General features: G+C 49.8%; 1 protein-coding gene across 3 annotated transcripts; it reads left to right on the top strand.

Annotated features, from left to right (window-relative positions):
- On the top strand, positions 1-27,988 carry SLCO2A1 (solute carrier organic anion transporter family member 2A1). 3 transcript variants are annotated; one of them, XM_061465203.1, is made up of 14 exons: positions 6-259; positions 11,954-12,091; positions 14,071-14,233; positions 17,035-17,250; positions 19,484-19,582; positions 21,186-21,319; positions 22,175-22,256; positions 23,351-23,515; positions 24,326-24,515; positions 26,061-26,220; positions 26,589-26,758; positions 26,927-26,991; positions 27,149-27,269; positions 27,393-27,987. In XM_061465203.1, the coding sequence occupies exons 1-14, from the start codon at positions 167-169 to the stop codon at positions 27,511-27,513; spliced, it is 1,917 nt and encodes a 638-aa protein (XP_061321187.1). In that variant the 5' UTR covers positions 6-166; the 3' UTR covers positions 27,514-27,987. The 3 variants fall into 3 exon arrangements, with proteins under 3 accessions (XP_061321188.1, XP_061321189.1, XP_061321187.1); XM_061465204.1 differs by lacking the exon at positions 11,954-12,091 and having other exon boundaries at positions 1-259; positions 27,393-27,988; XM_061465205.1 differs by lacking the exon at positions 17,035-17,250 and having other exon boundaries at positions 5-259.
- The last annotated feature ends 5 nt before the right edge of the window (positions 27,989-27,993 follow it).

Raw genomic sequence — 27,993 nt, 5'->3', positions numbered from 1 at the left:
TCCCCAGAGCAGACTTATAAAAACTTTGCGCTCACGCTGCCTGCCTCACTCACAGGCTCACAGGGTTTTCGGCACTGACTGTGCGTGCTGCGAGGATCAGGACAGGCCAGAGAGGGACGGGACCCCACACACAGCATTGCTATTTGGGGCTCCCCTGGAAGCCCCCATGATGGGAGTCCACCCCGAAGCCAGCAAGTCCCCAGCTGACGTCCCCAAAAGCTCCGGCACCTGCTCCCGGAGTATCTTCTGCAATATCAAGGTAAGCAGCAGTGCCGGGCAGGGATGCGCCTGCTTCCCTGGTGGCGAGGGAGGAGAACACTTGCACTGAGAGCAGCCCCAGCCCATCCCACGGGTCCCCACATTCCCAATGCAAACTGACAGTAAAACCAAGGGTGTTTGCTAAGATGCAGAATTTGGAAGCCAGCTCCTTGGGCAGTACTGGATAACTAACACTGCTGAGGTGAGTCCTGCTCGGCACAGGAAGGGCTGGGGGGCCTGGCTGTGTTTCAGTGGTACCTGGCACGGCGTGCGGGTGTTGTGCCGCGTGGAAGCGGCGTGGGCAGCTCTCCGTGAGCGGTGGGGTTTACCCAGAGTGTCCGGTACGCTGTGTGCTGCTGCTTAGGGAATGATTAACCACATCCTGGTGCGAAAAGAAAACGCTGCCCTATCATAATGCTGACTTGCTTTAAAAACCTTGGTGAGGAGGGCTTTTGGAGTGACAGAAGCAAAATCTCAGCAGGTTGAAGTGGGTTTTCTGGTGCTGGCTGCCTGGTTACTCACCTGCCCCTATTAACAAAAGCTGTCATCTGAAAGCCGGTTCTTGCCTGAACTTCAGGATCTTAAGCTCACTGCCTGCATGAGAAAACACCAGCCTATGGCCACCTCTTGCGTTTTAAACCCTGCTTTTACACCATCCCTCACCCTGTCTTTTTTTGACCCATGCAGCACATTTTGGCTCATTTTGGATGGGCACCGGGACTGCTGCATGTGCTGATTCCTGTCCCTGGGATATCCGCCTGCCAGCCAGGATTTCCCTTGGGGGGGGGGGGGGGGGGGGGGGGGGGTGATGTTCATGCCTCTCTTGGCAGCACCTGCACACATCGGCATTCAAAGCAGCTGGGTGCAGGTCTTGGAATGGCAGCTCCCAGGGGTTTTGCAGCTTTGGGTACATGAGAGAGGGGACATCCTCTCCAGGACCCCTTCCTGCTGCTGCTGCTGCTGCCAATTGTGCCCAGGGCGGGGGTGCGATTTCCCACTGGTGTTCTTGACTATGAGTGTGTTGTTTGCTGCGAGGAGGGGTTTGTCAGCACTTCCCAGCTGTGTTCCAAGGAGTGTGCAGCCATGGGTAGGGCATTGTGGTCTGGGATGGGTTTGGGGTTTATTTTCTACCCATCTTTCCTCGCCTTCCATGAAGGGTGGCACTGCCCGCTGCTCTTTGGGCTATGCTTGTTTGTGGCTGATTTCTGGGCAGCAAAACTTTCACCAAATCACGGTGGGGGGAGCCAAACAGTTCTGTTGGGGTGCTGTGGGAATGCTGTAAGGTATCATCAGGCTGCTCTCAACAGGCTGCTCCTCGTCCTCTGGGCTCCCAGGGCTGGAGGCATCATCCCAGCTGATGTCGTCCAGCCCTGCATCTCACTGTGCTGTTCCAGCAGGTGTCTTGATGGCCCCTTTTGGCTGTGAGCTCCAGGAGGAAGAGTTACCCTGTGTAATTTAGGGCTGCCTCCAGCCTACTCTGGAAGGGACTGGTGACCTCCTCTGCTGGAGGTGCAGAAGGTGGCTCTAAAGCCCATCGGCTGCTCCAGTAATTACCATGGCTTGAAGTGAGTAAAGTCACCCCCAAACCAAGCCCTTCTTGCAGTTCATGCTGTTTCCTGGAAATGTGCACAGCTTCTTTCAGCTGTGTGCTCACAGGGCAGCATGCAAAAATATCCTGGATCTGCAAAAAACATCCCCAAACTTGATGCCTTTTTCAGGATGTAAAACTTCAGGGTTTGAAAAAAAGCCCCAGCAAATACACGTTAATCCATTTCCACATCTTATAGGCAGGATGCAGGCTATGGGTGCCCCTAAGGGAACACCAGCATGTGAGAAGAAAACCACTTCTAGTTTAAAAAGTCAACAGCCCAACACTGGCATTGTGCAAGTGTGTTAAGAAACAGTTTGAGCTCTACCAAAACATGCTTGTTGGCACCCGATGATGTGTACCATCTGGAATGGTGGGGAATCAGGACATCCATCCCTTGGAGAAAAGTTCTTCCTTTTAAGAGCAAATGTATATAATTGACAGGCAGTGATGTCCCCCACCCTTTCCTGAGCTGTTCATTCTTCCTCTGCTGTGATATTTGTGTTAAAAGTCTATACACATTTAAAAAATAACTGCTTCAAGGTAGGAAAGCACTGGCCTGTGCACAGTTGTCAATCCATCCTCTCAGCCCCTCTGGAGTAATAGAGAATCTACGTCTCACTAATGAATTTCCAGGTTTGGCAAGTTCTTTTGTTGTGAATGGGTCATCAGAAGACAAGGCATACAGTAAGCATCTTGGTTTATATGGCTTTATAGCACTTGCTTGTTATGAGAAGCCATTGGTGCTGCACATACCGTATTATCTAAAGTCTTCATCCAGAGACAGGTACTCTATAAAGGAATTAAAATTAATAAGACGCAGCATCCTCATAGAAACAATAGCAGTTTCTGACAGAGACAGTGTTTCCAGCACAACAAAATCCGCCAGTTGTAGCAGGCTCCAAGTTTTGATCAAGAAGTTCGTATTTAATCCATAAAGCTCACATGCCAGGATCATTTTTGGAGCTCCTTTTGCATGGCTGGTGCCAAAAATAATGAATTGCTTTGCTATGTTAACCGTCCTGCTTTTCCTTGCTCCAAACAATGGGGACCACCGCCTCCCTGCACTGTTTCCCGTTGCTCTTGGGGTGTTTTTCAGCCCTAGCCCCATTGCTGCTGATATTCAGAGGCATGGGAGCATGATGATGCTCAAGATGGGCATCAGAAAGGGAAAGGTCCTGGTGGAAAGCAGCAGAATTACAGAATCCTGGTTCAGATCAGAAAGGACCTTACAGTTCATCCAGTTTAACCCCTTGCCATGGGCAGGGACACCTTCCACTAGACCAGGATGCCCCAAGGTCCATCCAACCTGGCCTTGAGCACTGCCAGGGATGGGGCAGCCACAGCTGCTTTGGGCACCCTGTGCCAGCTCCTCAGCACCCTCACAGAGAAGAGCAGGATGGAGATGGCAGCTCTGGGGATGGATGGTGTGCCGGGGTTCGCTGCTGGGGATGCAGCAGTGGTGCAGAAGCAGGTGCCTGGGGAGCAGGCAATGTCCTGTGGATGTGGCCACTGGCTCATATCTGTGCTCTGACACAGCAGGCATTTACAGCTGATCTCTGTACCCTATGGGAATAGGGTTGGTGGCAGTTCGTTGTTGCTGCTGTGGAAGTTACTCCCTGTTACATGTGGGTATTAATGACTGTAGCTAATACTGCAATTACTCCAAGTGGCACCAAGGCTCTGTCTACACTGATATTTAAGGGCACCGCCTGGCTCAGCCAGCAGCGTGTTTGCTGTCTGCACCGTATCTTGTAGCTGGAATAAACCTGGTCATTGTGCTTATGTTTTTGAGTGCTCTCTCAGATGTTGCTTGAACTCTGCTAGAAGCTGGCTGTTTATCTTGAATCATGTTAAAGAGAGAAAGCAGAATGCAAAAGGACTCCAGGTTTTGGAGCTGGGAGGTTGCTGCTGAGCACTGTCCCCTAGAAGAAGTCTAGAGCATCTCAGTAATCCTACAGCAGTGGTGGATGTGGGTGCTGATGAGCAGGGACATCATTCTTTGAACTGAACAGAGAATTGAACTTTGAAGTTCACCAGAGCTTCTAGGCTTGTGCTGACTGGCATTAGGATTTTAGGAGGTTGCAGCTGTGCCGCTTGGCAAATGCAGGATGAAGCCAACCTTCAGGTGGATGCCAACACCCGGTGGCACTGGGGACATTGAAGACCTCAGAGCCTAAAGGAACAAAACAGATTCGAAAGGTGAAGTGCATAGTTAGTCTTTTTGATACCCATGCATGGCCCATCAATGTCCCTGGGTCCAGAGTCCTAACCGCTGTCTCCAATCATCTTGCCCTTTCAGACTTCCAGTGAAAAAGGATTATATCAAAGCTGTTATCTATCTATAGGGCCTCAGATATTTTGGCTTCTTCACCTTTATTGTCTCTCCCATGGTTTTGCGCTGTTTTTATTGATAGCAAATTGCTTGTTCAGGATCCCCAGAAACATGAAAAGGAGGAGAGCTTTATAAATATCTTGCTGCTTAGTGGAGTTGGACTGGTTTTAGCTGGAAGCCTGTTAGCTGGAGAGTGCAGGGGAGCAGTGCGAAGTGGTTGGGAGCGCAGGCAGGGAGAGGCTTTTACCCTGTGACTGCCCAACATGGAAGAGGAAACAGGAGGATAACAGAAAGTTTTTGTCACTTATGTCAGCTGGATGGAGTCCAGGGAGAGATTTAAAAGCCTTAGGGGCAGACTTAAATTGGGTGTTATATTGGGATAGGGAGAGGAATGGTATGGAAAAGTGTAGGGAGGGGGGACAGCAAGATCAGGAGGGAACTGTGGACTCTCAGAGTGTGTTAAGGCTTTAAATCATCGCAGGGTGAAGATGCTGGGGCATGTGGTGTGTAATGGCCATGAGTGGGGAGCTCTCCCCTCACTGGGGAGGCTAAATTCCTTCTGCAGAAGAAACAGGAGCCTTGCCTTGGGTTCTGAGGTCCCAACAGCACCAGGGCAAGTTTTTTGTCCCTGCCTTTAAAGGGACTAAAGGAATTTGCTGAGATGAGTGTATTTCAGAAGCCTGGAGATATAATAGTTGTGATCTCATGTCCTGTTGGAAAAGAGTGTGAATTGCTTTTCTTAGCTGTTAGCAAGAACAGGAGATTCGTCATTTGTCTGAAGACGGTATGGCTGTAGATTTGGAGAGGGAATCATCAAGAGGAGAAAGTCATTGTTGATTAGGGCCATTGGCTAAAGCACAAAACTCAAAGACTATTCCAATACTGGGCACTGTGCAAGGAAAGCTGGATGAGTATTTGTAAGTAGCAAAAAAGCAAGCTGGGTCATTAGGACAAATGGGGTTGCACGGGGAGAAGGACCTGCTATGACCAGGGTCTTCCAGCATTCCTGGTGATGGTGCTGGTATCAGAAAGCAAAGGTTGGGTTTGGATGGATCTGACTCTGTGTTTTTGTTTGGTTTTGGTGGAACTGGGTTTCAAGAAGGAAGAACTGCTTGTCCTTCACCTCCAACACCAGCAGCGGGATAAGGAAAAAGATGGGGAAGAGTCAGACGGTAAAACGGGTTGGAAAGTTTAGTGGGATCAAGGTCTAGGAGACATCAAACAAGATAATTTTATGAGGGGCGAGGTGGTTCAGTGCCCAAATACAACCAAGGAGTGGTCAGCATAGATAAGATTACCATGAGCAAAGTGGGAGAGGAGTGTCGCTGATAGGGAGCAGGAGGCATGGCCAGGGCTGCGGGTGTGCGGGAGGAGTGTTTGCATACACTTGTGGGTCAGGGAAAACACAGTCAAGCTGAAGCTGCCTTCAAGGAAATCACGGGTGGATCCTGATGTACCATAAGGAAGAGAGAGCTTTGGGGAAAAACTGAAAGAGCAAAGACCCAACCACAGAACTGACCTGCACGCTCGGTCTGGTGGCAGGAAGAGGGAAGGCTGCTTAACAGCACACCTCGTAGTTTGCAGGCAGGAGAGTTTTCTCATCAGCAGCTTGGGAAGCAGCAAACCCTTGCACCCCACATGCTGTGGGTCTGGTCTCAGCTGTCCTCCACAGCCAAACCCCTCAGTTCTGTCTGACATCTGCAATGTACACCTGCATGTTAAGGCAGGGACATTAAGTCCTGGAGCATTCCCTCTACAACAGCTGAGCAAAGCAGGGCTTGCACGGACCTTGCAAGGGCATCGGGATACAGCGTAGGGAAATCCCTTGTGTACATTTGTTGCAAAAAGAGCAAATATTGTCTTTGCATTTGACAATTGAGGGTTGTAAAGCGTGGATTACTTGGCAGCAGACAGTCATCATTGCAGCCCATAACCTGGGCAGCGGCATGCTTCAGGCAATCCCCAACTATTGTAACATTTTTATGCCTTCTTTTCTTTCTTTTTCTAGTAGAAATATAATTTAGGAGCCAATTCCTGCCACTGGACCATGTTCTGGGCTCAGGGATGTACTGTGTGGCAGAGGATTTGGTTACTCCTGTGGAAATGTTGGGGGTTTTTACATCTTTCACAGTGTTTTTTGATCTATAAATCCAGGCAGCTGCATGTAGGAAAGAGATGCGAAGGAGGGGTGTGTTTCCCTATACACATCTGTATACTTTTCCAGCTTATGTATTTCTTTTGGACTGAGTGATCTCAGCCATTCTCCTGCAGGAGGATCTCTTCGTGTAGTGAGTGTTGCTCATATACAAGCTCTAAAATAAATAGCCTGTCTTCCACTGACTATTAAGATTTTGGGGATATTCTTATTACTTCCCAAAGTTCCACCCTCCTGTCTTCCCCCCCCCCCCGCCTTGGAAGCTCAGGAGAGTAAAGTGGAAGAAGCCTTCAGAGGTGGGCAGGTTGGGGTCTCCTGCTAGGGGCCATGACTTTCCACTATGGGCAAACAATATTGCTTTGGCCCTCTGGAGCCCAAAATGTAACTGTAACAGTACTGTGTGGAGGGAAAGAGCTAACATAGAGACCTTACTCCTAGGCCTCTCCAAACATTTACTCCAGACAGATTCATTTTGCACCTTCCTGCAGTGACTGCTCTTGGCCCCATCCTACCTCACTGTCATCAGTCACACAGGAGCTGTTTGACAGGTTCTGTGAGGATCTCCACTCCTCTTTACAGTTCCCCAGGCAGCTCTTGTGACCATCTAATGAATTAATCATAAAGTCACAGACTGGTTTGGGTTTGAAAGGGCCTTAAAGCTCATCCAGTTCCAACCCCCTGCCATGGGCAAGGATACCTTCCATTGGTTGTTGCCCCCACAGCTGGATGCAGGACTGCGGGTTTAATTATGAACTCCAGGAATTAAGCCCTGTCTCTTTCCATCCCTGCCTTTCCATTCATCATAGCAGTGGTGTTGCTATGGGAAGGCTGTTGGGCGCAGGGGTTAGCATAGATGCATGTACATGAAAGCCAGAGCCAGGAGCTGCCAGTGCTTTCTCCTCAAAGGTGAGCAGCACCATCAATGTTTTTGCCGTCCCTATCTCCAAGCAGGGCTGCCAAGTAGAAGACATTGAAAAGCGAGGTAGGGATGACTTTGGACATGAGTGCCACCACCTCAGCATGAAGCTGTGGAAGCAGAGCAAGGAGTTAACCTTCAAGTCACTCCTCCAGGTGGCAGAGAGGAAGGGAAAGTGACCATATCACGCATAGTAGCACCTTCCCAAGCCCCTGGTTCCTGCAAAGCAAAGCCAGGCTCCCACCTAGAGGAGTGTCCTAGATCCTGGAGGCTCCATAGAGGCAATTCACTGCTTTGAAATAAAAACAAACCTGATTTTTTTTACCTGACCTTGGGTCTGACCTGAGGCCAGCACATGCATGCTGGGGTTATCAAGCATTTCTTGTTTGTTTTGTGGGCTTCTTTCTTATTTAACCCAACTTGCCAAGCATTTTGCTGGCTGACTCAGTGACCAAGGGATGCTCCTCCAGCATGCCCCCCTAAAACCCTCTTTTGAAACAGCCCACCTTTCAGAATAGGCTTTTCTGAAGTCCAGTCTGTGTGTGCCTGTTTGGTAATGCCAGTGACAGTGTTGACAGTGCATTATCTTAAGTAAGCAATAGGGAAAGAGGGAGCCACAAGATAAGGGAATACAGCTCACTTGCCCCAGTATATGGCATGGGGTAGTGCGAGTGCCTGCTGCCTACCAGCACTGCCAGCAACAGTGCCTCCTCCTAGAGCACACATCCAGCCCCCGGAGCAGCAACCTCCCTCTGACCCTACAAGCTTCTGATCCCAAGAACACCCACCTCAAAGATGGTTTACCCCCTGGCTCTCGCTTCCTCACCCTTGTCTGCTTTATAAGTTCAGCACAAGGCTGGGAGACCCCCTTTCTCCTCCCAGAGCCTTACTTTATTCCCTGCTAGCTTGAGGGAAGTGCAAAATGTGCAAGTGGGTCTTTGAGGCTGATGCAAGGGCTGAAACATCACCTCGGACATCTCCCATGTGCACACCACACCAGCCACTGTGGCCATACCCGACATTTCACAGGGATGCTTTGGTGTCAGCATTGGACCTCAGCCTTGCTGCTGCATCCTCATACCTGGGGGCTGCTGGCAGCCCAGCCTGCACACCTCTTAGCCCCACCAGGTCGAGTACTTGTTGAACATGTCTCCTCTGGAGGAGGTTTTTGTTGGGATTGACTGGATAGTTGCCAAATCTTTGCTTTGAACTCTGAGAAGTGTTGTCCAGACTGGAGGGAACAGCCCCCTCTCTTTCTTACCAAAATGCATGGCCTGGGAGGTGCCCCATGAACTGCGTGTCTGTGAGGGACCTTCCCCCGTGTGTTTGCTTCCCTTTTAAATGAAGTACATCTTGGAAAGAAGTCAAGTGTCTTGTATAAACAGCCTGGAGTCAGGATCGGTCAGGCGCTCCAAAGGAAACGTGGGGATGATTAAGAGGGGATTTTGTACGTATGTGTGTGTGTGGGTGCATGTGGGTGCACGCCTCGGGCCTCTCTGTGCTGCTCCCTGTGATTGCTGCTTGCCTGCAGCTCCAAAAATACACCAGGGTCTGATGGGGGCATCTGATCTGGAGGGTCGGCACTTTGTGAGAGTGTCCCTGACTCCTTAACCTTCGTGTTCAGTGCAGTTATTTTGGCTTTGCATCAGCGAAACCTCTCTTCACATGAGCTTGGCTCTTGTTTAAAAACCCCTTCTTCGTTAAGTGTTATGGAAGATGAATGATAGCAGCTCCATCCCCTCCTGGTGTTGCTCAGTGAGTACATGCAGCCAGAGCAGCACATCTGGTGCTCTGTGCAGCTGGAACGGACCAGGTCAGTGCTGCTTTCCATGCACCAGCAGGCTGTGGGTGGTCAGCATGAACACAGGGGCTCCTTTTGGGGGGGCCTCCAAGCAAGCCCCTCTCCCAGCTATTTGTACTCAGAGCCTCCAAGGTTTGGGAAGTTGGTACTTTGAGTTGGATCTGCTGAATGCAGGGGAAGTCTGAGGTCAGGCACATCTCTCACCTGCAGACAAAGTACATCTAGAAAAGCCAAGCTCCAGTCGCACAGTCCTGCAGCAAAGTCATCCCCTGAAGTCTTTCTCTCCCCACGTCACCACTCTCCAGCTGTTTCTCTCACCATGCCACCCTTACAGCAGGCAGCCCCAGCTTGCTCCCAGGCATTTTGGAATCCGTGGCCCTGTTTTGTCCATCCCCACGTTCTCACCAATGCATATCACTAGGCCATCTCCTGGCTCCTTTGACCACAGCTTGTTCCTCTCATCTCCTGCCCTCCATCCTCTCATAAAGCACAGACAGTGCTGGTTCCCCATGCTCCTTCGATGCCTCTACCTTCTCCCCATCCCCTGCCAACACCAGCATTTCAGGGAGTCAGGCTGCTTCTCCTCATCTTCCTTCCCTGAGAGCATCCTCTCCCCCCAACACTTCTTGTGTCCCCATCTGCCCTGGGATTCGGCTGCCATTTGATGCACTAAATTCAGTCGCAGTGATCCATCTCCTTCCCTCCCCATTGGTAAACAGCTTTGCTTCTCCAGCTAATGCCTCATAACGGGAGAACTCTTCCTCCAGCTGCTCTGCATCTCTGGTGTCCTGGCCCTCCACTGTTTAGCCAGTGCCTCTTTATTTGAATGACTTAAATAGGGTCTGGCCAGAGATACAGCCTGGCTGGACTAATCACATGGTGATCCCAGGTCAGGATAAAAGGAGAAGGTGGCAGATCCAGCTTTCACCTGTAGGACTACGTGCTAGGATGGGTATTTTTTATGTAGGAGTCGATAGCTGGAGGGTGTAGAGGTCATTCTGCTTCAAGAGTTTACTCTCAGATGTTTCACTTCCACTTTGTCCCAGTCTGGGTGAGTTTCCCATGTTACACTCCACGTCATTGCTCTGCGGCTTTATACTGGGGCAAAGTCCCGGCCTGGGACTTTGTCCTCTCCTGCTCAGCTGCTGTGGTGGCAGATACCTGCCTGATGCTATCCTATCTGCTGACACCCCTCCAGAATGTGGCTGGGGAGTTCAAGATGTCAGCTTGTCCCTGAGACCCTTCTTCCCTCTTATTTTGTCTCCAAGTTGTTCCCAGCCTGCCCTCACACTACCAGGGCTCCATTTGCTCTTTCATCTCCATCCTCTTCTCCCCGACTGCCTGTCAGCATCTCTCCCATCTCTTATGCTTTTAGATATCCGTCTGTGTCTTCTGCCTGGTGCTATCCTGCCTTACTGGAGAAGCTTCCCATAAGCTCTCTTCTTCCCTATTTTTGAACCAAATTCTCTTGCTATTGCTGGAGCTGGTTCTGCATCCTCTCTACTCTCCAAAAAGCCACTTCACCCACCTACAGCATTTGTATCCCTTGTGTTGGATGGACAATTTAGTTCTTATTCTGGGTTGAGGATTTTTTTTTCATACAATGGGTCATGGCTCTGAGCACTACCACCGTTTCACATAAATACTAATACAGAAGATTGCTGCTCTCCTAGCCAAGGACGTAAGGAATTTGTCAGCCCTGCAGTACCTTTGATCCTACATTCATCATCTTGGGCTTCCAGCCGTTATCTTTGTGGGACATGCTTCCGGTATTCAGCAAATATTTGATTTCCTGTAGATTTAAATTAAAAGATCTTCTTCCCCCCCCCCCCTTTTTTTTAAATGACTTTAAAATACCTTTGGCACCATGTGGATGCATTCCATTCCAAGAAAAATAAAGGAGAACTGTTCTGGCTAAATATAGATCAAAAGACACTTGTGAACTGCCTCTTGCATCCCTGGCTGAGAGCACTTCCCTTTCCCAGGCCACCGGGGCTCTTTCGACCACTCTCCTGCCCTGCCCTATAAACTCTCTGTATTCTCTCCTCTGCTCTGGGGAGGCTGTGCCTCCCTCCAGCTTGGGTTCTGGCCCAGCTCATAGCCTCACTCAAGGGAAAGATGCTGTTTTTAGACTACTACAGAGGTTTTCCAGTAGTGAGGCTGCATTATGCATACTTCATGCTTTCCCTCTGGGGCTTTTAAAGCCCCTTTTCAGCTTAATCTTGCAACATGCCTTGGAGCAGGTTCTGTTAATTGGCTTTACAGCTGAGTGGATCCAAGGGACCAACTGGAAATACTGCATCACAGGTAGTCTAAACCAGTACAGCTCCCTTTCAGCTGTCACACAGCAGCCACAGGCTTGGCTCTAACATGGAGCACAAACCGAGTCAATGCAAAGTCAAGCCTGTCTCATTTATCTTTGTACGACACAGGAGGGACATGAAGCTGTTGGAGCGAGTCCAGAGGAGGCCACAAAGATGCTTTCCTCTGCTATGGGGACAGGCTGAGAGAGCTGGGCTTACTCAGCCTGGAGAAGAGAAGGTTCTGGGGAGACCGTAGAGCAGTACAATGGGTCCTCCTAGGGCTCTTGAAGTTTGCACAACAGTTGCCACAGTGCCAATACCAATGAACGTTAATAGCAGTAAAACAGAGGAAAGCAAAAGCAGAACTCATTGTCCTGTCTTCTGAACACTGCATCACTCATTTTGCAAAGCAAAGTTAACCAGGGACTGAGCCCTTCAAGTAGATCTGTTGCATGTCAGAGATGCAGCCATGTTGGTCAGCTTGAGTCCACTTGTGCGTGACTGTCAAATCCCTTGCATGGGACATGGTCACCAGCAGTTACACACCAGTGGGGCACTATCTGTACTAACTGGGATGGGACTTTCCTTTGCCCACAGGTGTTTGTGCTGTGCCATGGGCTTCTCCAGCTCTCCCAGCTCCTCTACAGTGCCAACTTCAAGAGCAGCCTCACCACCATCGAGAAACGCTTTGGGCTCTCCAGTCTCTCTTCAGGTTTCATCTCTAGCCTGCATGAGGTAACTGAGTGAGAAGCTCATGTGGGGGCCCTGAGGGGTGGCCAGTACCTTCCCAGAATAGGGTCTCAGAGTTTTTCACACATTGGTTATGCCTACATGTTCTGGATGAAGCAACTATTGCTGTGCATTTGGACACCTCTTCACACTTCACTTCTACTGTACCATATGGTGTGAGGTTGAGCATAAGGTTGTGTGGTGAGAACATGGCCTTGGAGAATGGCAGCAGAGAGCAGGTTGCTTCAGAGGAGACCATTTCACATACATCTCCAGCAGAGACAAGACTGGGAGGCAGAATACATGCAACATGATTCTTCTCTGTTCATTACAGTTCTTACAGCTTTTGTGAAGAGTGTTTTATTGTGAGTAGTATCCACACAACTCTGTGAGCAATTTCAAGTGGAAGTATCAGTTTTCATAGGTTTCTCATTGGCTTTAGAAATGAACCTGGCCCGAGTCATTCCAAGCTTTCTCTAAAAGGAGACCGGTTCAGCAGTCTCTCCAAGATCTAGCCTTTTTCTCCAGTGCTCCCAGCTCCTGACGGCGTTATGGCCAAGGACTGACTTTCACTGGCACATTGCTGAGCTGGCTGAGTATTTTCTCATGAGCACTTTCTAATCACTTACTCCTCTTGAACAGGTTTTCTAGTTCACTTTGTCATGAACTGCATCCTTTCTGGTAGCTCTTCAAGGCCAACTAGGAAAAGACTTGCTGCCAGAGCCTTTCTTGCGATGGCACAGAGAAAGAATTGCTTGTGGGCAGCTCACCTTCCATGCAGCTGGTCTTTTCACATGCGATCCTTCACCAAGAGGCTGGCCACTGTGAATCCTCGCAGGTCCTTGGGGAAGTGGATGCCCAGGTCTTTCCACAACCATTACTTACATCTGGTTCAAAGCCTAGTGACAACAGTGAAGGATTTCCCAGTGATTGTGACTAGGTCCAAACCATGCAAAGAAAGACACCCAGTATGGGCAGTTGTAACATTGCTAATGATGAACTGGCATAATTAAGCTCTGCAGAGTGTCTCAAAGCTGTAACCCATGTGCTCCTTATCCACTAGAAACCTTACATATACTTACAGGAATTAATGCCTGGAGAAGTAATACCAGAGCAAACATCATGTAGAATAGTCTGTTACTGTAAGAATATAAAGGGAAAATGGCTGGAATAGGACATATGCCATCTGTTAAAGAATAACAGCTTGCAGACAACAGACACATCTCAATTTCTTTGCTTTATAAGAGCAATTTCTGTGCCTTATTCCAGTTCTGTGTGAGCTGCTCTGCCTGTCCAGGGCCACAGTCTTTTTGCTTGGTGGGTGCAGCAATTTCAGCAACAGGAATCACAGACAGACAAACAAGGGAGCCTATGTAAACATAAATTAAAAGTATTCTTAGCTATACATGTCGAGAGTAAAATAACGTCCAGCTTGTCCCAAGCTGTCTAAGCCCATGTAATGGTCATTTTATGCTGTTCAGCCACTTGCCTGAGTAAGCTGCATGTTTTTGTAGCTTTTAGGCTGATTATATCTGCAGTTGAAAATGTCCAGAGTTACAAACATTTGCAATGAGCTGGACTTTGTAGCTGGCCTTGTGTCTGTTTAGAGTCATGGGAATGGAGGCAATATGCTTCATTTCTGACTCTGTTTGGGGGAATTATTAGTTTATGGCACACTCTATGGGGGAAGGGCAGGTGTGGGTGCTGAAAAAGCCCCAACTAGATCACAGGGAGGATATGTGGATGACTGTCAATGACAACAAAGGGTACGCACAGGTGACAGAAGCCGAAGAGCTGGCCCGCCGGCTTCTGATGAGAAGCAAGCACTGACGTGCTGTGAGTGTGCAGGGTGGGTATGCTCTTGTGGGGGTCAAACACCACCTGGTAGGAGAGCACTTACACAGCAATGGGGAATCAGTTATAGGGTCTTGACCTCCTCCACGATGCCTTCTGACATCCCCCCTGTTTCACTCTGCCCGCTCCAGATTGGCAATGTGGTCCTCATCATCTTCGTCAGCTACTTCGGCAGCCGAGTTCATCGCCCGCGGGTGATTGGTGCTGGGGGGCTGCTGCTGGCGCTGGGAGCATTCCTGGTTACCCTGCCCCACTTCCTATCAGGCCCCTATGAATACACCACGCTCAGCACCGGTAAGTGCCTCCCCCTTATCACCATCAGCCGTTCTAGCACAAATCCATCTCCAGCTGTCCTGGGCTGGGTTACCCGTGCCTACCCAAAAGGAGGGATTGTATCCACACAAGGTTTGGAAGGAAAACTTAGGGCAGAGATTTGCTATTTCATGCCTGACTTCAGCATAGCTTTGCAACTCCTTCTGAATGCAGTAACTGCTTTCGAGATCCCTTCTGCCTCTTCAGGGCACGCGTTCCAGCCGTTGTTTCAGGTGAGGAGGGCTGTAATCATGGTAACGTACTTAAATTCCCCGTAGAGGCTCCCGGAGGCCTCCAGAGGGAGCAGTCTGTGTTTCAAGTTCAGCAGGCAGGATCTCCTCTCCAGGCTGCTCAAAGCCCCATCCAACCTGGCCTTGAGCACCGCCGGGGAAGGGGCATGATGACAGCACTGTTATTAATGATGAAATGTCATTTAACTATCAAAAAATAACAGCCAAGGAGAGAGTGTGAAAACAACTGTGAGTAGAGAGTGCTGCTGATGGGGCAGTGACTTTGGGATACCCTGAAGCCCGGGGATGCAGGAGATGCTGGTTCTGCTGCTGATGCCCTGTGTGACTGTGGACAAATAATTTCACTTCTGCTTCTTCTGGGGCACTGTTCTGTTTCTTGAAGGGACTCAGAGGCTCTGTAGTACCTTGCTACTGAGGCTTTGTGCTTTTCTGAATGCTGAGCTGGATTCATACCCAAACAGTTCTTGCCATATCTGTCTCATTTGGATAGCTCAAGAAGTTAACAGCTGTGGCACTGCAGATCAGTCACAGAGGTGCTGCAGTATGAGAAGTGAGGTCGTCTCTGGGCTGCTGAGCAGTATGTGGGTGATAGAGCAGAATTAAGATCTCCTGTCCCCAGGGCCAGTTCTGTCTAGCCAGTAAGCGTTATGATCTGTCCTAAGAAGATTTTTACTGGTGTAACTGGGCAGACTTTGCGAACAAACCAGTGTGTATGACAGCAGCTCATTTTCTGTGCAGCATGCAATACGCAGCAGAGCCTACATCACATGCCACAAGGCTGGCTTTGGACTTCCCAAAGCAACATCAGCCCCTAAATCCTCAGGATGCCAATGCCTCAGGCTCCTAATGCCTCAGGAGCCTTAGCCTCCTTGGGGATTGGCACCTCTGAAAACCCTAAAACATATTGGCTCTGCACCAAGTTGTTCCCCCCGTACCTGTGCCACTGAGGGGAATGGCAGTGGTCGCAGCAGTGCCAGCAGGGAAAGCCTTCCACTTCTGAGTTAGAAGATGCTTTTTCCTCCTTTTGAGCCTCATGCACTGCATCCTAGCTTGATACTCTGGGCTCAGGGAGCCTTGGCTGAGCCAGGAAGCTGCTGCATGGCCTTAAGCTAGTTGCTGCCTTTAGTTAGGTCCTGACCTTGATGCACCTCAACAGAATGCAAACCCCAGTTGCAGTGAGGACAGGTTCACAGGTGCCTGACAACTTCTGCTCCCACCAAAGGGTTAGAGATCCTCTGGCTTTGCTCTCCCCCATCAGCTCAGGGAAATCTGGTGCCGCCATGGCTGATGTGCAAGCCCAGACCCCATGAAAATGTTATTAAAAATGATCGCCCAGCGTGGGGCTGAGAGTGTGCCAGGGCTTACACAGGAATATGAAGACCAGCTCTGTGCTGGCTTGCAGCCACCTCTCTGCTACACAGCCTCATAAATCTCCATGTTTTCCAAATCAGCCAGTTTGGAGAGTGGATCATGCATCAGAAGCCAAGTTTTCTGACAAATTTATTTGCAGGGGTAGAAACTGGTCAGGATTCAGGACAGGGGCTTCTCTTAGCACAAAGGAAACAAGTCAAAGGAGCAGGTATCATCCTGCTCCCTGCCTGAAGCCATAGGTGTCTTGGCCCAGTATTTACAGCCCATGAAGATATTCCAGTTGTGGTTAGAGTTTGGATGGAAGCCTTGAGCAGGCTGACATGTCTGGACAGTATGAAGATGTGAGGCCCTTGCTTTGGAAGGAGGTGGGCTGCTGAATGGAGATTCATGGGCAAGGTGTCCTGCTCGGGGCAGCCAGGTTGCCCCAGGTAACATCCCTTTCTGTTCCTGCCCAGGTACCACTAGGGACCAAAGACCAAAATCAGCCATGGGTTATTAGGTTTGTCCTCACTAAACAAAGAGCAGCCCCACTGTACAGCACGCAACCTGGTGTGAGGCTTCTGTGGCTCTTGCTTTGGCTGCAGTATAATCCTTATTAGAAAATGAGGCTACTTCTGATGGGCAATGTGAACCCTTTAGGCAATGCAGCTTGGAATGGACTCACATAGGGATTTTTGTGGTGACCTGCTATTAGGAATGTGCTTCTGCACTATGCCAATGGAAACCACCCATCACCTGAAAAATTTGTGTCTGTTTGCTCAGAAGCATAGAAAATCCACAGTTATTACCTTAATAAGAAAAATGTGATAGGAATGATGAGCTAATTACAAATAATAAAGAGAAAAAGAGAAAAGTCAGAGTGGCAAGAGATAGCATCAAAAGTCCAGGACTTACTCTGTTTGCTCCATAATGCTTTCTTTTTGCATGAAAACCAGGTTTTTTTCATCCGTGAATATTTAGGCTTTCCCACTGGCCTTGATACCTTCACAAAGGAAGGGAAAAGTGGTAAGAACTGCTAAATAAAATGAGCAACCCATCTGGAATCCATCAGTGTGTTCCGACTCAGCAGCTCTGGGAGATCCCCCAGTGTTTAAGGGGTTTATTGTGGGAGGAGGCAGGGGATGTGCTCAGGATTATAATGCTCACTCTTCTCCCTTTCAGGTAACAAAAGCCAGGTCCAAGCTGAACTCTGCTATGCAGAGAATAAGTTTGTGTGCCCAAACACCACCCAGGATCCCCAGAAGGAGGCCAGCAGCATATGGGCAATGATGGTCATTGCACAGCTGCTGGCTGGAATCGGGACAGTCCCCATCCAGCCCTTTGGGATATCCTATGTAGACGACTTTGCAGAAGCAAACAACTCCCCACTGTACGTTGGTAAGTGAGACCATTGCTGTATATTGTTTTGTTTCCACTGGACCTTAAAGGCGAGATGTAGAGATGACAGGTAGGAATGCTTTTCTGGAGAGGAACCTGCAGACAAGCGCTGAGCAGCCAGTGGGACTCAGATGAGATCCTCCCCATCAAAAGGCTGGGCTGTGTCCCCCTCCCTTTCATAGTCAGCTGTTTTCTGTAGGGTTGTATTTGTGGTGCGGATATTAGGAAGCTGAAGAATCAGGGCAAGGAGATGAGATGGATGCGCTGGGGCTTCTATGTTGTGTCTGCGAGAACTCATGTCATCCATAGGGGTAAAGAGTAGAAGGGAAACCTCCTTAGAGGCCATCTCCTGCTCTTTCTGAGCATCAGTTGATCATGGTTTAAGCAGAGATATGACAGCCTGCAGAGGCCAATTAACCCAGCTTTTGCATCAAGGCTTCAAAATTGACATTTTTGCCATGGGATCAGTGCCTGCCTATGGAGACTCCCAGCCTCAGGAGGACTTCCTGACTGCAGATGTGTGCTGGCTTCCATGTTAAATTGCTCTTTTTTCCCTGTGAATGGCAAAACCCATCTGGTGCTGGCCTGCCTATGTGAGTTTTGAGCTCAGTCCATCAGTTATTTAAAACACCAATTCCTCCTGATGCCAAACAATGTCCTTAAAGCAGCCAAAGGCATCAGAGTGATTTAGGAATCGAAAGCAGATGTTCCAAAATAAGGTAAGCACTAAAGGAGAAGGAAAGCCTTTGGAACTGGACTCCCAAGGACAGGTTTTGGACAAGCACTGAAGTGCTTGGCAGGGTCTCCAGACCCACCCAGGCGTGCTGTGCTCCAGGCTCGTGCTGGAAAAGGCTGCTGCTCCACCTAAGAGCTCTACAGAAAGCCTTCCATGTGGGTAGTACTCGCTCCTCTCAGCTCAAATATAGTAGTCTGGGCTGGCAAAAGGAGGGACAGAGCATCCTTGTCTTCCCTCTGCAATGAGTGGTCTCTGTTCCCAGGACCTCTGAGCACACTTTGGAATCCCAAACCTGCAGGTCCTGAAGATGAAGGAAAATGGAACTGGTTTGTTCTTTGTAATATAGAATATTATATATAAATATATATATTATATGTAAATATATAAATATAAATTATAAAATATAGATTTAAATATACATATATATGAATATATATGAATATATATGATTCTATGATTCCAAATATATAAAAATATATTTTATATATATTTATGCACATATTCCACAGCTGGGGCTCTGGGAATGTCAGTGTCAGGTGATATGGCTACTGAGTCTGAATTGCGTCAGTCTTGTTTTGGTTTAGGTCTTTACATCTTCCTATGAAAGGGAACACTACTGTCTATGTATGAGGTTAAATACTCCTTCTCTCGTGACCCTGCCCTTCAATACGTCAATTTATGTTGTAGAAACAAAAGCACTGCCTTCCCAACTGGGGGGAAAAATAAGAAAGCTTTTTAAACAGGTGCACAGCTGGGGCACAGCAATGGGATCAGGTGCTTTCATACCCAGTATACTCAAAGGCTCCTGACCACCAAAGTACACAGGAATAGTCAGTGAAGTTCAAGCAAACTATCTCTCTTTGATCATAAGAAGATTGTGCAGAGAGTTTCTTTCAGGGAGGGATCTTAAATCCTTTCATTCCAAAGAAGTCAAAAGGAAATATTTTGACCTCACAAGTTAGGTCCATGTCATCTATTTTTTGAAAGGGATAGTTCAGCTGAACCAAGGTGGATCTGCCAGCCTTCTTGCTCTCAGCATTTTCCACCTCCCCTGAAGTTTGCACCAAGAGTCTTTGCTTGGATCTAAGGACTGAGAAGGCTTTGTTTCCTTGGACTCCTGCAGGAGATGAAGGTCTCTGTTACCTGCTGGAGCCCAGGATGCAAGCATCCTGCCTCTCTCTGTGGCTCCCCCTTTTGTCACAGTGAATCATGGATATTCATGGTGTAGCTGACAGCTTCTAGCACATCAGCAAAGCCTTGATTACAGCAGAGCAGAGGGACTTCTGCAGGCAGCTGCCTGCCCTCCTCCTAATCCTTTTGGATAAACACCATGTTTAGTATCTGAGCAATGGGAATCTTCCCATCATCTGTTGCTTGATAAAAGATGGGTTTCTCTCCTCTCCATATTGTAACACCATTCATGCCTCACATGGGAAGACAAAAAACACACGGAAGTTATTGTTCCCTTCTCACACTGGCTCTGCTCCCTCTTTTCAGCCATTCTCTTTGCAATTGCTGTGTTTGGCCCTGCTTTTGGATACTTGCTGGGATCTGTGGTGCTGCGGCTCTTTGTGGATATTGGGAGAGTTGACATTGGTGAGTATTTATTTCTCAAGGAGCGATTGCCCTCCTAAAAGTCCTCTGTGAGGCAGAAGGTCACTCTGAGAGATAGCTTCAGCCACCAGTCCCATGAGCCCCAGAATGGCTCCCCTGGAAAGAGCCCTCGTACATTTCTCCACTCCATCTCCCCATGAGGAAGGCTACAGATGGTCCTGAAGCAGAGCCCTGTGGTAGGGACATTTCAGTGTCCTACTCATGGGGCTGAACTGAAACACTGGTGAGCATTGCTGAGGTCTACCTACTGCCACCATGCTGAGGAAGTATCACACTACTCCAACATGGTGGTGGAGAAGCGTAGGGACATCTGAAGCATTCAAGGATGGAGAAGGCAATCACAGGGCAACCACTGCCCTGTGGGTACACAGGAAGGCTCGAGTCTACTTCTCCTCCTCCCCACCGGTATCTGCAAAGAGAGGGATCAAGCCAACCCCACCACAAGGCTTATTTTCTTTATCTGTGGTGCGTGCTTATTATTTCTGGTAACTTAATCACTAAAGAATTCTCCCCAGCTCCATCATTAACATGGCTTTTTCCTGTGTTTCCTTAGAGAGATCAGAGCTCGCCTGACATTTTTGTCCGCTGCCTGATAAGAATAATAAATGAACCTGGGGCAGGAAACAGCAAAAAGCCTTGGCTGGCTCCCTGCAGCGGCAGACAGATTTAGCAGCCTCTGCCTGGTCGCTCCATGATGACGTCCAAGCTGCAGAGTGGAGTGGTCCTGTTTGGGGAAGTGGAGCGATTGTTTCAGTGGGGTGTGGGCTCCTCTCCTGCCGCACCCTGGCACAGGGCTCCCACCCGGAGGCTGCTGCTGGTTCCTTTCCCAGCCTTAACGTCCTGACGATGGGGCGATGCAGTCCCCATGCCAAGCCAAGCAATCCATCAAGCTCCCGTGAGCATCGCTTGGCCCAGCTGAAGGATGTCTGCACTGGAGACGGAGCGGCTCTCACCTTCTCCTCCTTTTTCCGGAGAAGGCGCCTAGAGTTTCATCCACTCGGAAACCAGGCTCATTAACAGCACTCTTCTGCCGGCATGGGTCTTTCCCTTGATCTCTGCAAGCAGAGAGTGACCAAGCCTGGAACAATGGGAGTGCAGTTTGTTCCAGGAATGTAGCTGTGCCCTTTCCCGGCCACTGTCTTAGCTCAGCATCCCTGGCAGGCAGCATGGTCGAAACCTACCATAGGCCCCAGGCAGAAGAGGATGGAATCAGGCTCCCATAGTCGCCGCCTTGCTGGCTGGCTCAATGGGCAAGAGTTGAGCATGTGCCATGAGCATATGGCAGTGCTGACTAAATCCATCCTACAGTCATCCAGGAGGCTCAGCACGGTTCAGATGGGGGGGTGGTGGGGAAGGATCCTAGCCAGGGGGAAGGTGGCAAAATGCAACCAAGGCTGGGCTTGCTACCAACACTGGTGGGAGCTCCAACCTCCATCCATTTGCTCTTCCTTGCCACTGGACAGACCCTTGGACTGTGCCCACATGGTCTCTGTGCCCCACCAGTCCATATGCTATGGATGTTTGCCCCTTTCATCGTTAGATGTTCAGGAGCAAAAGTCTTATGGTAGGTCCTTGTGTCTTGCAGCTACTGTGGCCCTGACACCAGGGGATCAGCGGTGGATTGGAGCCTGGTGGCTGGGGCTGCTGATCTCCTCAGGCTGCTTGGTGCTCACATCCATTCCTTATTTCTTTTTCCCTCGGTACATGCTGAAAGGACAGGTGAGACCTCATCTCCAGAGGGCCAGAACATCTTGATGGCTGGGCTGTGCCCATGGACAGAATACCTGTCCCCAGAGGAGAGGGGTGGGAGGGAGAAAAGGGAGCATTCAGTCCTTCTCAGATGTGGTTACAAATTCTCACAAGGGAAAAGTCTGGTTCTGCTGGTGATGGCTGTATCCACTGCAACACCCCTGGCAAGGTCACACACCCCTGATGCCAGCATCATCATCAGTGACAGTCCCTGCTCAGAGCAGAGCATCCTGAAGTGCGGCATACATGGGAGCAGCACTGGGTTAAAGCTGGGTGGAGAACTGGCATGTGTGTGTGACAAACGGGGTTTTCCTTTAGGAACAAATTGCAGAAAAAGGACAAATTTCCCATTAAACCACATTTTAAAAGATGCAAAATTATTAAAATGTTTCATTTCAGTGTTTTCAATGCCAAGTCCCACTGGTTCAGTTTCAAAATTGTTCTGTTTTGAAATTGTTTAATCATCAGTTCTTTAAAGGTCAAAATCAAAGCCAAAATATTTCATGACTATAGGTAGACGACTTTCCAGGCTTGAGCTGACCTGTGTCCAGCCTTCATTTTTAGACTTTTTGCAGCTATCTCATCAGGGTTAAGGAGAGAAAAGCTTTTCAAGTCCTTAAAACGTCTTGGATCAGGACAAGCTTTTGCCTTTCAGCTCTGCTCAGGAGCTGCAGTGATTTTTGAGCTAATTCACCCCTTTGGTCTAATGGGGGTCAAATGCATCTGGGACAGACCCTGCTCCTCTTGAGCCTTGCTGCGTTCCCGGATGGTGCCACCCATGCACGTCTTCTCACCATGGGTTGCTGCTCTTTGCTCCCTCCCCAGGACTCGAACATGGAGGCCGGCATGCTCAGGAAGATGGAGAAGGGGATGGCAGAAGAAACCTCCCTGCTAGAGTTCATAAAAAGTAAAGGACTGGCTCATAAAGGCGAGGGTGAACAGGGCCTCAGGCCATGCTGGGTGGGTGGAGATCACCACACTGTTGTTTTCAAGCTGAGGGTGCTTCTTAGGGGCCCCTGAGCCCATCCATCATGTCCTGTGGAGATTCCAGGGCCAGCTCTGGTGCCAGGAGGGCTGTATGATTCCCTTCCCTAAGGACTATGGGAAGATGGACACAGCCTCCCTCTTGCCATAAGACAGTGGGGCCTGAATTATTCATGAAAATTGGTTTGAGGCTCTTAAAATGGCATGAAAACACTAGGTTTAACCCACAGCTTCAGGAGAGGACATGGGACTGCTGGCACCACCAGCTGCTGCTTTGGGAAGGTCATTGCACTGCAGCTTACACTGGTTTGTTTATGCATAGCTGGAACAGGCTTGCATAGGGATGTCACTAATGAGACCAGTTTAATGACTTTTTTTAGCTCCATGATGGTTTCTTTCCAGATAAAGCCCCTCCCTCCTTCCCTCTCCATCCGCCGAAGTCATATCCTGGAGCTGTCAGCTCCCTCTGCCTCACTGGGCTTTGATGAACAAAGACGATCCCGTCTTTGCTAGGAGGGGAAGGCTAATTAGAGACCAAATAAACAGAACTGCTCCTGGGGAGCCTGGAGTCAGCCTGCCTCTGCTGAAAGGGCAGGGGGACATAATGTCCCACCAGGAAAACACGCTGTTCGGCAGCAGCAGCAGGAGCCAGACCCTGCCCTTACACAGCCAGCAGAGCTCTGCCAAAACCCTTGAGGCTTTGTCTGTTTGAACCACCTGAGGGTATGGGCCCTGCTCCAGACAAACAAGGGCATTGTGGCTGCTAAGTGCTCCAGATGCTTGTGCATTTGGAAAGCATGGGAGGAAGGCAGCTGGCAGAGCTATTTTCCACCTCGCTTCTCAGGGCACTTTGGCCATACTCTGGGCCGCATTAGGATGGCCTTAGACATCCCTTGTCTAAATTCATCCCCATGAGCTCACTGGGAACAGTCTAAGGGTGTGTGTTTTTTCACAGTATGAATGGCTGATGTGAGGATCATATGGCTGAAATACATTTTACCTCCTGATTCCCTGTAGGATTCCCAAAGATCTTTTTCAGGCTGCTCCTCAATCCCCTCTTCATCCTGCTGGTGCTGGCGCAGTGCAGCTTCTCCTCGGTCATCGCAGGTCTGGCCACCTTCCTCAACAAGTTCCTGGAGAAGCAGTACGGTGCCTCCTCCTCGTACGCCAACTTCCTCATTGGTGAGCAGCTGCTGCACGGTAGAGGACACCCATCAGCAGTGAGCCACCTCCCCGTATTCCCCAGGCTTTCCAAACCCTGCGGGAGGAAGTCACTGGAAACTCATTCTCAGATGAGACCTAGGGATCACCTCAAGGTGGTTGATGACTTTCCTGATCTGTCTGCAGCAGGCCAGGCTATCTTGCAACTCTCAAAGACCCTCCACAGTTGTAGTTCACATGGTGAAGCAGCTCTGGATCACTCAGATGCTTAAAAGCCTGTAGAATCCCAGACTGGTTTGGGTTGAAGGGACCTTAAACCTCATCCAGTTCCAACCCCCTGCCATGGGCAGGGACACCTTCCACTAGACCAGGTTGCTCCAAGCCCCGTCCAACCTGGCCTTGAACACTGCCAGGGATGGGGCAGCCACAGCTTCTCTGGGCACCCTGTGACAGTGCCTCAGCACCCTCATAGGGAAAAGCTTCTTCCTCATATCTAACCTGAATCTCTCCTCTTTCAGTTTACAGCCATTCCCCCTTGTCCTGTCATGACAGGCCTTTGTAAAAGTCTCTCTCCAGACTTCTTGTAGGCCCCCTTTAGGTATTGATGTTGCAAGAGCAAGTGATTATGCACCCAGCTTGATTAGCCAAGTTCCTGAGGCTGAGGTTTCTGGCGGTGCCAGCTGCCTTGGGGTTTGGTCTGTTGTGGGTAAAGGTGGGTCTGCGAGTTCTCCCAACCACCACGATGTCCACAAAGCCTCTACTGCCACCCACTGCCCACAGAGAGGTGCTTGGCAGGCAGGACCCTCCGCTAATGCCTTTGTTCTTCGGCAGGAGCTGTGAACCTGCCAGCAGCAGCACTCGGGATGCTTTTAGGAGGAATCATCATGAAGCGCTTTGCCTTCTCCCTCCGGGCCATTCCCCGGTTTGCTGTGGTGGTGCTTGTCTTCTCCATCCTCATCTGCCTGCCCATTTTCTTCATGGGCTGCTCCACAGGGCGCATCGATGGGATCTATCCCCTCAGGTGACTGCGGGTGATTCAGTTGGTCTTAGCTCATTGTTCCTCCAGCTCTTGACCTGTTTATCCATGGGGTGGGATACATGCCAGTGGATGGGAAGAAGCAGTAGACATAACCATGCTACTTACTGCTTGCTCCTCGATTGCACTGCCTGGAGGAGATCTAAGTGCTATACAGCACCAAAAGACTGGGAGGAAAGTTATTCCTGATTTTCTGTACTGACCAAACAAGTTTTATTTTTCACTCTGTATTTCTAGGGAGAAATAAGTAGTATTAGTGCTCATGTCCGCATTGGCATCTTGTGCACTCCCTTTGTTCCAGCTGGACATCATCTTTCTCCTCACCAGGGTGGAAACTTGGCTTTTACCATGTCTTTTTTTAAGATAAATATTGCATTTAGGCTCCACCCCAGAATTAGACTCCACTCCACCAAGTGCATCACGCTCATTTCCCAATGCACTGCCAGCAAGGGGATTTTGTATAGATGTTTCCCTTTGCCAGCAATAAGCCTCCTGCCCCAGGGGCACAGTGGAGGGGTAAGGAACAGGGCAGTCTATGTGCTTCTCCCACTTAAAAAACACTTAAATAGCCATGGTGAAGGAAAGCAAAGCACTCTGCAAATGCATACATGCTCTGAGATCCGCACAGCATGCCCCATGAACTCAGGAGTATATGGAAGACCCTGAGGCGCTGGCATCCCAAGCTTTCCATGAGAGAGCAGGGCTTCAAATGTGAGGAGAACCCTCAGCTCAAGATCAGGTGCTGCAGATGATGAATTCTGGGAGGCATGTTGGCCTTACAGTGTTCACCTCTTGCCACCAGTGTCAGTGCCTTAGCTCCTCTGGGACGCAGTAGTCTGAATAGGTTTTGCTGGAGTAACAAGAAGGCAATTGCATGGAAAAAGGTTGGTTCCTTATATTATTTTGGAAACCTCCACCCCACAATGGCAGCAGTGCATAAATTGCCAGGTAGCTGAGGACTACGTGGATGGGTTAACATAAGTTCTGCCCCATTCCTCCATGCCCAAGGGCAGGTCCCTGATGCCAGCTTCCTGTAGAAGACAGACTGTGCTGCTCCAGCGGATGCGTTCCCTTAGCTAGTAAGGCAAGACAGGACAGATAATTCAGTTTGTCCTCTTGACTTTCACGCTGTTGTCAGGCTTGTTTGGAAATGAGCCCGCTTCCAGTTTCTGTCTGAATGGTGTTTCCAGCTGGGGCTGCTTGCACATCTGTTTGTGCAGTTCTGGATGGAGCCCAGATGTATTTCTCCAGGCATTTGGATGTTTGGTTTTCAGCTGGGAAGGGGGGAAATAAGAAGTGTGTGAGTGCTTGTTTGCAGACATAACATAATTACTGCTAAGAAGTTCAATGTAAACTTGCAGAGGTACCTGCAGGGGATCAGGGCCTGGCAGAAGGCCAGCCTGCTGCTGGCAGTGTCCCAGCGCAAATAGGATCAGGGAACCTGGTCAGCCAGTGAGGGGGATTTTACATCCTTTACGTCCTATTTCTTCATTTTTTTTATGATCTTCTTTTTCTCCTCTTTTTTGGCAGTACATTGAGTTCCCAGCAGCAGGTTAAGACGCCAACAGGGTGCCACTGCTCTGAGCACATCTTTCACCCAGTGTGTGGAGAAAACAATGTGGAGTACATCTCTCCCTGCTTTGCTGGCTGCACAAACAGCACCGCTTATTCCTCCACTCCCAAACAAGTGGTGAGTAAAATAAGTGGTTTGCAAAGCAGAGCACGTCTTGCTCGCTGGTGGCAATGGAAGCTGCAGCAATGCTGTAGGAACCTGACTAAAGCAGTAACAGGGTAAAGTCTAGTAGGCAGGGAGGTCTACCAGAGGAGCTGTGGTCTTGAGAAGGCACGATAGAGAATTGCTGTCATGCCTTGGGGTTCTGCTTGGAGAAATAGGGATGGAGACACACCCCATTGCAGGATCCCATGGCCATGCCTTAAAATTGGATCTGACGCTCTTGTCAGTGTTCTGCAAAGTGATGGGGTCTGGTGCATCACTAAAACTCTTGCTCTTGGCTTTGGGAGTTCTATGTTTTGTTTTTTTCCAAATGTTTCCAACAGATCTACAGGAACTGTTCCCTGATCCCTGCAGCGAGTGGGCTGTCCTCTGCCAAGACAGGCTCCTGTCCGCTCAGCTGCTCTCACATGCTCCTTCCTGCCATATTCCTCATCTCCTTTGCTGCCCTGGTAGCCTGCCTGTCCCACAACCCCCTCTACATGATGGTTTTAAGGTAAGCAATGGGCAGAGAAGTCATAAGGCACAGGGGGAGCCCATGCTGTAATGGGTTCCCCATGCTGCAATCAGTGGGGCCTCTTTAACATGCAACAGGCAAAGAAAGATGCTTCACTAAATGCAGATACACCGCCTGATCTGACCTCCCATGGCTTCTCTCCTCCAGGGTGGTGAACCAGGACGAGAAGTCATTTGCCATTGGAGTCCAGTTCTTACTAATGAGACTGCTGGGTGAGTGTCCGTAGCCTAAGGAAGCTGGGGGAAGGCAGCAGCATGCTCGGAGGCTTGCTTGAGCCCCAGGAGGTGTTGAACCCTCTTGGTGACAGCAAGCAAAGCACACAGGCAGGGGCAGCATGGGCAGCCTGACTCCATCCTCTCTTCTCCAAAGCCTGGCTGCCAGCTCCGGCCATGTTCGGTGCCCTTATCGACTCCTCCTGCATCTACTGGCAGAAGCAGTGCACCCAGCGCCGGTTCTGTGCCTACTACAACAACGACTTCCTCCGCAACAGGTACCCCTGCCACATGTCATGTCCCCAGCAGGGATGGCCACGGGGATGATCCCCAGCTCAGCCTGGTGCCAGCTGGGTGGTGCCACCTCCAGACATGGTGTCTCCCTGCTCTTCTTCCAACAGATACCTGGGCTTGCAGATAGGCTACAAGGTGGTGGGCACTATCCTCCTGGCCCTCATCAGCTGGAAGGTGAAGAGGAGTAAGGAGTACAACGTGCAGGAGAAGGCAGCAGGGCTGGTGTAACCCACCCGAGGACTGACTGTACACCTCCCATTACCCACTGCCACTTCTTTGTCTCTTTTGGGTTTGTTTTTCCTCCTAAGGGAGCAACTTCACCTTAGCAGCTCTGAGCTCCTCTCCTGCAGCCCGTGACAGGGCCATCCTCCCAGCGAGGGATGCTCTATCCCAGCCCCATCCTGGGACCAGCTTCTCCCAGGCTCTTCAGCTGCACCTTGCCCATCACTTTGGAACAGGAGGCAGATGGGGACTGGATCACAGCCCCATTCTATATACTCAGAGAAGTGCCTGCTGTGGGCGACGATCCCTGCTCCGGTGTGATGTTTTCCAGCCAGGTAATGCCCTCCTGGCTGGGATGGGAGCAGGGGAGACAACTGCCAACCCTGAGTGTACCCCATGTCTCTCCCTGCCCACACCCCTCGCAGAGGTCAACGTGGACAGTGCACATGTGAAGTTATGTGAAATTATCACCAGGGGTTTACGGGG

Source organism: Pezoporus flaviventris, unplaced genomic scaffold, assembly GCF_033815535.1.
Source record: "Pezoporus flaviventris isolate CSIRO_AGI_PZ_B2104156 unplaced genomic scaffold, CSIRO_AGI_Pfla_v1 ptg000040l, whole genome shotgun sequence".
NCBI lineage: Eukaryota > Metazoa > Chordata > Aves > Psittaciformes > Psittacidae > Pezoporus > Pezoporus flaviventris.
The sequence above is the reverse complement of the archived record's forward strand: the minus strand, read 5'-3'. Positions and strand labels throughout refer to the sequence as shown.